The sequence below is a fragment of the Silurus meridionalis genome, chromosome 20 (assembly GCF_014805685.1).
Source record: "Silurus meridionalis isolate SWU-2019-XX chromosome 20, ASM1480568v1, whole genome shotgun sequence".
Classification (NCBI taxonomy): Eukaryota; Metazoa; Chordata; class Actinopteri; order Siluriformes; family Siluridae; genus Silurus; species Silurus meridionalis.
In genome coordinates this window covers 14041370-14053436 of record NC_060903.1, presented here as the reverse complement: position 1 = coordinate 14053436, position 12067 = coordinate 14041370, and the positions used below count along the sequence as shown (strand labels likewise).

The following is a 12067-nucleotide window of genomic DNA, read 5'->3' as shown; positions in this document are numbered from 1 at the left end:
TAAAAATGAAAACAGAATGCAATGATTTGCAAATCTCAAAAACCCGTTTTAGTCACAATGGAACATAAAAAAAAATTGGTTTAAACTGAGTAAATAAGGTAATTTAGAATTTGATAGCTGCAACATGTCTCAAAAACGTTGGGATGGGGCAACAAAAGTCGAAAAAAAGTTGTATGAACAACAAAAGTCAAGTTTTATGAAAATTGAACAGGATACATTGGGACGGGCAGATCTTCAGAAGTCTGTGAAAGACTGTGTTTACAAATTGTGGAACAATTTCAGAATAATGTTCCTCAACATAAAATTGCAATACAGTTAAATATCTCATTCTTTACAGTAAATAATTTAATCAAAAGTGAATATTGGGTGCCAACTTTTTTGAGACCTGTTGCAGCCATCTAATTAAAAATAACCTTATTCTTTCTTTAAAATATGATATATTTTTAGTTTATTCATTTGATATAGGTTTTTTGTTTTATTGTGAATAAATTATAGATTTATGACATTTGTAAATCATTGCATTCTGTTTTTATTCACATTTTATTTTCACGTTTTTTATGCAGTGTCCCAACTTTTTTTAAATTGGGGTTGTATTTTAGAGGCTATTGCTACTGTATAGAAACAACAGAGGACAATAATAAGTTGCTTAGGAACAAATTTAAATGTAAAGAAGGAGCATGTTCAAAGTGTAAACAGCCATGGTGATTTTGATATCACCTTCAACGGAAGGAACAGGTAGTTAAAATTTCAAGTTAAGAAAATTATTAGTTGCAACATATTTCAATTCAGTCTATTTTCACCCTTAAATTAAATTGAGTTATTTCATCATACAAGTTCTGGAAAAATGTAAATGTAAAAACTTTGCAAACTAACAAAAGTTCCTCAGTCATCAGGGATGATTGTTCTAACACTGTATATTCCTGTATGTTCTACATCTGATATAAAAGTTTCATTATGATCAACATTTCCCATAAGTGTTTTAGGTTTTTAGTAGTTCAACCAGCTAGAAGAACACCTGATGAACTTTTCATGAAATTTCTAAATTAGGACATTATTTAGCGTTTAGTGTTTAGTGTTAAATTTAGTATTATTTGTGCTTTTCACACTATATTATGTCCAAAACGGAGTTTTGTAGACTCAAAATATTCTTAGCCTGATATCCAGTGAAGCAGTACACATTGAAGCTTTACATAGATATCTTTAGACAGGCACAATTTATTATGAACTATCTTGCACCGTCCATAACATTAACACCCATTTACAACCACAATCATGATCGTAAGTACATGCAAAGTTTTTCATGTTGGCTTTCTATGTACCCAGGCTTTCTTTCTTTTTTTTTTTTGTTTTTGTTTTTGTTTCCGTCTTGCTCTGTCTGATAAAGTCAAGCCAATAACTGTCGTTTTAAAGTGATTTCCTTCTGCCTTTACCTTTTAGGCCTGTCAGTACTACAACTCCCAGCTGCACGTGGTCGAATACAAGTATCAGGAGTTTGCAGGGGACTACCGCACACTGCCCAGGTACTCATATAATAGTGCAACAGACATGCGTTCATTCTGTTATTGGGAGATTGTGAGTTCAAATACGAACCATTCCTCAGACATCGATAGATATTAGTCAGAAACAGGTGCTAGGTATGACAAACTCTCTTCCTCATGTCAACATTAGCAAAGTTTGTCTATTTGTGAGCTTAATTGTGTTGCATAAAGTACACAATTTCTATGGATGAGTAAATGTATAAAAACTCTATGAAAATATATATGTATAATATGTATAAAATATAGGGTCTTTTTGATATACAGGATATCAAAAAGATACATTATAATATTAAAGAAGAGATGAATATTATATACTATTATTATTAACAACAACAATAGTAATAATAAGCCTGTTTTCATGTGTGGTCTAAGACTAGTGTGTGATATCAGCAGAAAGCCTGTGTGTGTACTGTGTGTGCACTGTGTGTGCTTGTACACGTAGATGGTAGACACCGAATTGTTAGCCAACATGTCTTTAGCTCCCTGGACACAAACAAAGCAGCCTTACTGCAGTGAAGGACACCTGAATGTGGGGTCCTGTCAGGGCGACACTGTTAGTCACTACGACATGATATAGAAGATGCAGGGGCATTTTGGGAGTCAAAATCTTTGGGGTAGTATGTAAAAACAATGTTTGTTTGGTATGTTACAGGATTTTACGTTGTGTGTTAATGAATGCTGTTCTCATTGGGTATTTAAAAAATAAAGAATGTCAGCTTTGAAGCTTAAAACCATATGTGTTTCAGTAATTACAACTGATTTTAATCAGGTACAATTGTAAGAAATGACACTATAGTACTATACTTTTTATTTATATTACTATAGTGTCAAATTTTATACAATTGTAAAAGTTGGATAAGTTGCTTTCCGGTAACATTATCTCTGTTTTTCAGTGGACTAGGCTGAATCACACGATGTCATTGCTTTTATTTTTTTCCTTTAACAGCACAATCAGTTATATTATATTCCTTACATCATTCTATATGCTCAGATTCTGAGTCTTTCAGAAAAGAATAAAAAAAGAAGAATGGTGCATGAAGAACCAGTAAATTTGTTATGCAAGGAAACTCTACTGTTGTAAAATGATCCACTCACATCTGGGAAATTTAAACATCTGCCTGCTAAAAAGTAATCAGATGCTGAAGCGTCTGGTCACCAGAGGTCCTATGGTGCTATCTTTTAATTGATTAAAAGTTAGCAAAACAAGTTGACCAATGGCCCACCGTGACATGCCGAAGCTCAGATTTACCTCCACACCCTTCTAGCACATGGAAAATAACAGCCTGATATAATGGGAAATACAGCAGATATAGAATGTGTAATAGGAAATGTAGCCTTGCTATTCCGTGGCCTCTTAATGGCTAAACGCACTCCGACGCGGAGCCCGCAAATTGCGCAGGTCAGAAATCAGGTTACCCGTCGTCCATTTATCAGCTCTCTAGCCATCAGGCAGAGGGAGGAATGAAAATAAAATGGAGAGAAGAGAGGAAAAAATTAAATCAAGAACAGGATTCAGAACGGGCAGCTTCATCAAGGACGACTGGTTTGAAGGGTAAGACGCGGAGCCGTGGAAATTGCGCATGCCTGTTAATGTAATGGACGTCTCGCTCTCATCCTCTCCTGTCCTCCGTTTTCATGCAAATCGCTTCGAAAAAAGACTGTTGATGATGGATTAGAGGATACTCTTTCCTTAATGTTTTCTATTGAACTTTTTTCTAGGGGAGTTGTTCTTTTTTTTAACCATCATCCTTTTGTGTGATCTCTTTCTCTCTCAAAACAACAGGAAATTGTACAAGGCTCTGAAATTGCCCTCTCACTCATTCGAGCTCGACCATGAAGACATAGATAAGGATGAGGTCAGTTCCTGGTGCTGCATGTCCACTTGCAAATCACTTAAGATCTCACAAGAACTTGTAGCAAAACCAAACCCAGACAGATATTTATTCACTATATATACTTTTATTCTGCTCTTCAGTCTCACATATCTTTGCTTTGCTTTGTTTCATTTTGGCTCAAAGCAGATGACAGATCTCACAGATTCCTGTGTCAGCAACATTTTAAGCTCTGTAACTGAAAAAGCACTTTTTTTTTTTGAAGGACACAACGTCCTTATCATCATCCAAAGGTGGAGGAGGAGGTGGAGGTAGTGGTGGAGGAGGAGGAACAGGTGTCTTTAAATCAGGCTGGCTCTACAAAGGGAACTTCAACAGCACGGTCAACAACAGCATCACAGTTCGGGTAAGAGCATGAGCCAGACACTTCATTTAGCGAGCTCTTTCACTAATCTTCTGAATAATCACCTAATCAGGAAATATAATCACGCACAGAGGGTAAAGTGCTTCTCTTAAAGAAGGGAAAAAAGCAAAAGGGGGACCAACATAATAGGGCCCAATGGTGATCTTAATGTTATGACTGATCAGTATATATACAAGCCCAATTATAAAAAAGTTGGAATGCTGTGTCTTAATACAACCTAAAAACATATCAAATGTTTAAACTGAGTAAATATAGAAAGAAATAAGGTACTTTTTAATTTGATGGCTGTAACACATCTCAAAAAAGATTGGACTGGGCAACAAAAGTCTGAAAAAAAGTAAGTTTTATTAAAATTAAATATTTGAAGAAACATTTTGCAACTAATGATTGGGTATAAATAGTGTATCTTAGAAAGGCAGAGTCTCTCAGAGGTAAAGGTGGGCAGAGCTTCACTAATCTGTGAAGGACTGTGTTTACAAATTGTGTAACAATTTCAGAATAATGTTCCTTAATATTGGATGCCTATGATATTTGAGTCCTGCGAGACTGCATTTAAAACATTTATGATTCTGTAATGGAAATCATTGCATTGGGATCATTAACAACTATATTTATTTATATTTTGCACAGCATCCTAACTGTTTTGGAATTGGGGTTGTATATATAAAATGGCACGCGTTGTTGTGTTTTATTACTAAAAAGCCATTTAATTTTGAACAGGCCGGCTTTACTGAGGTACAAACAGTATAAAACCTCACACAATAAAAAAAAAACTGTCTATGCAAGACTGCAACGCAAAAGCTTAAATTGAGACAAACACCCCTAATACCTCAGGGCATGGTTTGGATTAAGTGTACATATAAATGTAATGAGAACCTTCACATTACTCGGGTCACATGATCCAACAAGAAGTCATTGCACTAATGCAGTTGAAACTTTTGGCTTTGTAAAGTGCACATTTGTTTTTCCATTATGTCAGCAAGCTTGTAGTCGAACCATCGTCTTCCATTTCGGATTTCCAGATAATGTGATCCTGTACATCGATGTGGTCAGTTTACTAGAAATGCTTTGCATCACAGTGTGGTGTTGTGTCTGAATTGTTATTGATGTTAAAGAAATGTTAAAGATTGCACAAACTTATCTTCTGAAACTTCTCCTGATTTGAAAGTAATCCAATGAGTAGTCCCATTTCACTTTTTGAAAATCGTATTCCTTGTTTGGAGTGCATTTACCACACAGCTAAACCACAGCTAAAGTTAACTTGTGGTTGGGTTGCCATTGTTTTCCTATTCTGGGATTATTTCTTTGTTTTTACATGTAGATTTAAGTTGCAATATGTTTCTGCCCAAGTAAAATGGAGAAAGGTTAAAACATTTTATGGCAAAGGCATGCTGGTGTAGTGAGATGATGCACTTGCATGGTTATTTTTAGAAACACACCTCACACTTAAATACGATGCTCTGAAAGGTGTTAAAAGTACACACATTTTTAATGTTCTAAAACAAAAGCACATTATGGCAAAGTTGTAGCATGAATGTGATAACAGAAATTGCTAACTATTTCAAACTAGTGAACCTTGTTGGTGTTTACTTCAAAGTTTAGTAAAGACTTGGCAAAATATCAATTTTTAGGTGATCTTTTTACATACTTGTGCTTATTTTGCTTTTTCAATTTAATAAAAGCTTAGATAGGATGCTTGTTCTAGCTGTTTTTTGATGTATTAGCTACCATGCTATAAGCTAATCAGTCATGAAAGTACTGTATATGCTCAAATGCTGCGTTTTATTTTCTTTTAGGCATTGGTTTTAGTTGAAAGTTGATTTAGACAACCTTCCAGCTAAGCAGCTTGATTTAGCATGCTGGCAGGGCCTAGCTTTCACAAAGACAAAGTGAATAATTAAATAAAGCCTGGCAGAGACGTAGAATCCATGTGTTGAAACACAGAAGTAATTGACATCACTTACACCTAGCCAGTTTCCACAGGCATTATTTACTCTTTAAATTATCCACCTAATAAACAAGGACTAAACAATAGGGTTTTTTGGTAATTATGTGAGATAACTGCTAGTATTGTCTACTTTTTTGCCACAATTTGTTTGCCCTTGGTAAAACTGGTGATTGGTGAAATTTAATGAAGCGTTCTTTATTTGAGTTTAAGAAACTGTGGAAGTGTTTTAGCTACAAATTAGCCTAATACCGTGTCCCTGTAGAGCAAACAAACCAACTAGATATGACCAACATTTTTACACATTTTTTACATCACCCAGGGAAATCATTATATGGCCAAAAGTATTGGGATTCCAGACTTTTAATGCCATATATAGTTCTTTGCTGAACTGTTGCCACAAAGTTAAAGGAACACAATTGTGTATGAAGTTTCTGGGTTGGGAAGCATTACATTTTTCCTTCATTTCAACTAGAAGACCGAAACAATGCCCCTGTGCACAAGGCCAGCTCCATGTAGGAGTTTGAAAGCATATAATTGTTAATTAGGTTTACTATATGGATACAAGTACTGGAACACAAAGTATTTGGTTTCTCCCCAAACTGTTACTAGAAACACAATTGTATAGGGTGTCTCTGGATTGGGTAGCATTACATTTTCTCCCACTTGAACTAGGAGTTCCAAACTTGTTCTATGCACAAAGCCAGGTCTATGAATATATGGTTTGCATGGTTTGAGTGAAAGATCTTGAGTGGCTTGCTATAGAGCTCTAACCTTAAACTTATTGAACAACTTTGGTATAAATTGGAATGTTGACTGCACCCTAGGCCTCATCACCCTACATCAGTATCCAATTTTACGAACAGCCTTGGGGATAAATGAGCAGAATCTCTACAAGCACACTCCAAAATCTAGTTTAAATTTTTTTTATAAGATTGGAGGTCATCATAACAGCAAATGGGACCTAATATAGAATATGGATGCTCAAAAAGTACAAAAAAAAAAAAAAAAAGATTCTTATGGACAGTTGTCCACAAAACTATCCCTATATACTGTAGCTTAAGGAACTCTGACAGTAAATTAAAGTCTGATTATGAGATCTGGTCCAAGTCTGGCCTTGGCTATTATTAGTATTCTTTTATCTATAAAATTAAGGTGTGTTGTTATATGGCACTACTTTTGATTTGAACATTACAGTAGTGGTTTATAAGCAAGTGGTTTGTTGTTTATGCTTACGCTTATACTTTTGTCTTTGCAGTCGTTCAAGAGAAGATATTTCCAACTGACACAACTAACTGACAACTCTTACATCATGAACTTCTACAAAGATGAGAAAATCTCAAAGGAACCTAAAGGGTGCATATTTCTGGACTCGTGTACAGGGGTAGTTCAGGTTAGTACTGAATACTCAATTGAAACGCAACAAATAAAACCAGTATTGCATATCACACTGAAAGTAATTTTAGTATTTTATTTTGGTAGCTCAGATAGACTTTTAAAGTCCTTGTCAAGGTCTTGATCATTGTGTTTTCCGTACAGAATAGTCGATTGAGGAAGCACGCCATTGAGCTGAAGATGAACGATGTGACCTACTTTGTGCTGGCAGCAGAGAGCGAACAGGACATGGAGGACTGGATCAACACGTTAAATCGTATACTCCAGATCAGCCCGCCTGAGGGTCCGGCTCTAGATCGCAAAAGCATGGACTTGACAGATACTAAACAGGGTGAGTCTAAAATGTATAGCACTAAATTCATACCCTTTAAACGATCAGATCTGTTATGAAACAGCATAGAGCTTAGAAGCAGGATGTTTTGGAGCTGTATAATGCCATGAACCATGAACTGAATGTTTCTCAGACGTAAGCCAGGTTTTGCATGAAACAATGGTTTTACACATTTTTAAATATGAGTGTCAGTGGTGGACGAAGTAAACAAACCGTGTACTTCAGTTAAAGTAGTGATTCACTCTGTAAAATCTTACTCTAGTAAAGGAAAAGGGGTTCCCTTTAAACCAGAGGTCGCCAACTGGCGAACTTCGGTCCGAATTCAGCCGGACCGCGAAGCCTTTTCATATAATATCTGCCAAACTCTGTTTTCTAATAAAATCATATTTATATTAGGCAAATCAAGGTCAGCTCAGTAGAGCCGTTTGGGTCGCTACTACAGTTTCTGTGCTCACTGTTGCTATGATCAGATGTGCAGTGGTGCGTGCAGTGAAGGAGCAGAGAGCAATGCGCAAACAGATGAAACTTTTAAAGAGTAAAAAACAATGGCATGCTCAAAAATAAGAAAAGTTGATGCTAAAAACCGAGTTTTTCGAGATGATTCCATCTTCAATTTCAACTCAGTTCAGCCTAACTGATGATTTTATTACATATTTATTTGTACTGTACAATGAACTGTACACATGTACAGATAAAGGGGTTTTTCCACTTTCATTTTTCCTACACTGGCACTTTATTTTCACCTGTTTGTGTTTCTGTATGATATTGCTGATGATATTTTACCATTGCAACTTGAAGCGTAGAGACAAGAGATACATTAGATATATTTAGTTAGGTCGAGACAATACGTTTAAAGTTCAAATGTGATATGAGATTTTTTATTTTTTTTAACCAGTGAGGTATGCGTTCATTACTAATGATCTGTAATCTCAGTTCAGCAGAAACCAAAGCACTTGAGTTTTTTTTATTATTTATCTTTGATTTTTGCTTTTTTTTATTTGTTTATAATGTGGCCAATAAAAATGTCTACACTAATTTCTTCAATCAGGCAAAAAGAATCAATTCATGTTTTTATTTATATAATTGTCCGGACTTCAGCTGGCGAGGAGGGTTTATTTATTTATTCGACCTCAAGCAATTTTAGTTGAAGACCCCTGCATTAAACTTTGTAAAACTTTTACAAGAGCTTTAAATCTGAGTAAAGGTACAAAAGTATTTGCCTTCAAAATGTACTTAGGTAGCCAAAGTACTATGATTTATTATGGCTATAATGTCATTTTTCTTTTTGTCACAAGACTTTAATTAACTTAGTGTATGTGAAAAGACTCTAATGTTACTCCAGCACACCAATCTATCAATTAATTACTCGAACACTGATAATTATTAAAATGATTATGAGCTCAAAACCTTCTTTTCAACTAATTTGTAAAATCTCACAAATAAGACCACAGATGTTGGGGCAAGTTAGAGTCAGGAGTTTCTTCCATCAATTATTCCTTTTACAAAGCTTTTGCTGGCTGTTGAACTGACGTTAAACCGTATGCTCGTTCTAAGTAGATACCACCAAGCGCCAACCAAAACAAGTTCAAAACAGAGTGCACGCTCTTCCCTGATTGGTGGCTTTACTGCTTGACCAGTTAAAATATTATCCGTTAATAAACAACAGGAACGACTAATTTCACAAAATGTAGTTGAGTACAATTGATTTGTTGCATAATTAGTGCTTTCTTGTAGCATAAACTAAGTGAAACTCTTGACTTAGGGTTATAAGGTACCTGAGTCAGCATGAGCTGAGCAGGTTGACGCCTTTTAGCTTCGTTCTGTCTCTGCTCTCTTTACCCAGCACTGTCCTCAAGCTCTGAATGAACACCTACAGTCTGGCTGCACACAAATAAACACTGCAGGAGGTGATTATCAACTGTAGGTGTTCATTCAGTGCTTTGGTTCTGCATACAAGCAAGCCTTTTTGTTTCTATCATCTCTTTGTTTATCTGGCACTGTCGCTTATAAAAGTTAAACCTGTTTACATTCCAGGCCTAAAATACTTAGCAGATCTGAAACTGAAAAAAGAAACGACTGATCTGGTAGCAAAATGCTCTGTCTAACTGGAAGTATTTATAAAACAGTGCTTTAGAAAAAATATGAATAAATCTGTGCACACTTAAACGTTAATTCCGACTTTTTTTCAGATGTATTAGATCTGCCCTTGAATAACGGTTGTCTCACAGAAAATGAGGAAACGACGGAAAACGGAATCAATCCCGAATTAGCCAAGGTAACATTGATCTTTTAATTAATTAATTATTGGTTGCAATTAATTTCGAATACATTCTAAGCTCAAACTTTTGTCTTGTTCTATCAGTACATCAATGAAACTGAAGAGACGGTGAGAGCAGCCAGAAGAGAAGAAAGGCTGAATTTGTTCTCGCTGGATCCTGATACTCCTGTACGTCAAATTCATTTAGAAATTCTGCTCCAAACAAATTGAGTTTTGAGAATCATGTTCTTCAAACTGAGAGCTTAAAAACTCTCACTGACACTCTCACTGTATTACTGACAATCGGAGGTGTGTGTTCTAGGTTTTGAGGAGTACACGGGGGGATTGTGGGGAGCTGCCGCTTATCCGACCTTTCGAGGAGAAGCTGGGAAAGAGACTAATGATTTACTGCCGCTCGCTCAACCTCACCCTGCAGGGCTGCGTGAACGAGACGGAGACGGAGCCTGTCACTAATGTGAGGTTACACACGTGAACACCAAATATACACAACTGGCTTCACATATTTTATAAGAAATTCGCATTTTAGACATGTGTCCCTATCAGTATGTGTAGACATTTTTATAACAATAAACCCAAGATTGTGGAGTATTTTTGAGTGGATATATAAATAATCAAAAAAAATCTGTAAAGCATGATATGGTAAATCAAACACTTCATCCTGATCATGGTAATCAGTGGATCCAGAGCCTATTCCAGAAATGTGTGCTAGAGAGGAGGCTCGTCCCTTGCAGGACAGCTAATACCATGGTTTTTGGGAGGTTCGAGGAAAATGGAGAACCAGGAGGAAACCCTTTTTTATAATAATGTCTTATGACATTCTCTGCTTAATAATCAACAGTTGTCTTGTTTGTGATATAGAAGGTCTTGTTTATATGACATAAATGTTCACTCTGTCAGTAGCAGTAAAAAATGAGATGTTTATTAATATCTGCATTCAATCACTAATCTTATAACTCACCACATATCTTTTACAGTGCATCCGGGAAATATTCACAGCGCTTCACTTTTTCTACATTTTGTTATGTTACAGCCTTATTCCAAAATAGAATCATTTCCTCAAAATTCTACAAACGATACCCCATAATGAATTTTTTGCAAACTTATAAAAATAAAAAAACAAACAAATCACATGTACATAAGTATTCACAGCCTTTGCTTAATACTTTGTTGAAGCATCTTTGGCACAATTTGCAGCCTCAAGTCTTTTTGAGTATGATGCTACCAGCTTGGCATGTCTATTTTTGTCCAGTTTCTCCCATTTTTTTTTGCAGAACCTCTCAAGCTCTATCAGGTCTATTAAATTTGCAAAAATTTCAAACAAACCTCTTTCCCGTTGTCATTATGAGGTATTGTTTGTAGAATTGAAGGCAAAATTATGAATTTAGTCCTTATTGGTAAAAGGCTGTACCATAACAAAGTGTGGAACAAGTGAAGCACTGTGAATACTTTCCAGATGCACTGTATATACTTCATCCACCACTCTTATTCATGTATAAGTAATTTTAGTAAAATAGGTTATTTCTTGTTTCTCTGTATTTCTGTTTAGATCGAGCCTTTCTTTGTATCCGTGGCACTGCTGGACACGCGCGAGAACAGGAAGGTCTCGGCCGACTTTCATGTGGACCTCAATCACGAGATTGTGCGGAAAATGCTCAGCGGCTCGGGTAGCCCCGGATCTCAGGGCACACCTGGAGGTCAAGGCGGAGCGCAGGAGAACGGTTTAAAATCTCCGACAGAGAAGACAAGTGGCGACTGCCAGCTCAGTCAGGAACTGGAGAACTGGTTATGCTTTCCTAAACAGGTATCGTACTCATTCGGCTGTAAAACCTCAACTAAGTATAACGCACACAGGAAATGCTTTGCAGGTTTATCTTTATATCTGAAACATTCAGGTCTATGTAAATGTTTGCATGTGTTTGTGCACCGATTCAGGCTGTCTTCTCCATCACAAATCCTCATACCGATATCGTGATGGTGGCTCGAATAGAGAAAGTGCTTATGGGTAACATCACTAGTGGGACAGAGCCATACATTAAAAACACAGACAACAGCAAGGTAACATTACATCCCTTTTTATTTATTGCTCATTTTACAGTCCATACATTGACACAACTTTTCTCTTTCAGAAATATAACAGTTTGTTGTTGTGATTTGGCCATATTAAGAAATTCCAATTAAAAACCCAAAAGTAATGATTTTTATAATAAATAAACACTTGTATACATTGATATCTTGATAGAAGACCTCTAGTAAATGTATTTACTGTTTACTGCTCTTATCTTCATTTGTTCAATAAACCAATATATGCTCACTGGTGGTCCTAT

General features: G+C 36.1%; 1 protein-coding gene across 8 annotated transcripts in view; it reads left to right on the top strand.

Moving 5' to 3' along the window:
* Nucleotides 1–12067, top strand: part of dock10 (dedicator of cytokinesis 10) — a 102483-nt gene that overhangs the window by 58499 nt on the left and 31917 nt on the right. For all 8 annotated transcript variants that reach the window (XM_046876099.1, XM_046876101.1, XM_046876096.1 and 5 more), the window contains exons 4-13: nt 1438–1520; nt 3322–3394; nt 3636–3776; nt 6998–7132; nt 7279–7465; nt 9655–9740; nt 9828–9911; nt 10045–10197; nt 11290–11544; nt 11676–11798. In XM_046876099.1, the coding sequence (XP_046732055.1) occupies nt 1438–1520; nt 3322–3394; nt 3636–3776; nt 6998–7132; nt 7279–7465; nt 9655–9740; nt 9828–9911; nt 10045–10197; nt 11290–11544; nt 11676–11798 (1320 nt within the window). The remainder of the gene's footprint in view (nt 1–1437; nt 1521–3321; nt 3395–3635; nt 3777–6997; nt 7133–7278; nt 7466–9654; nt 9741–9827; nt 9912–10044; nt 10198–11289; nt 11545–11675; nt 11799–12067) is intronic.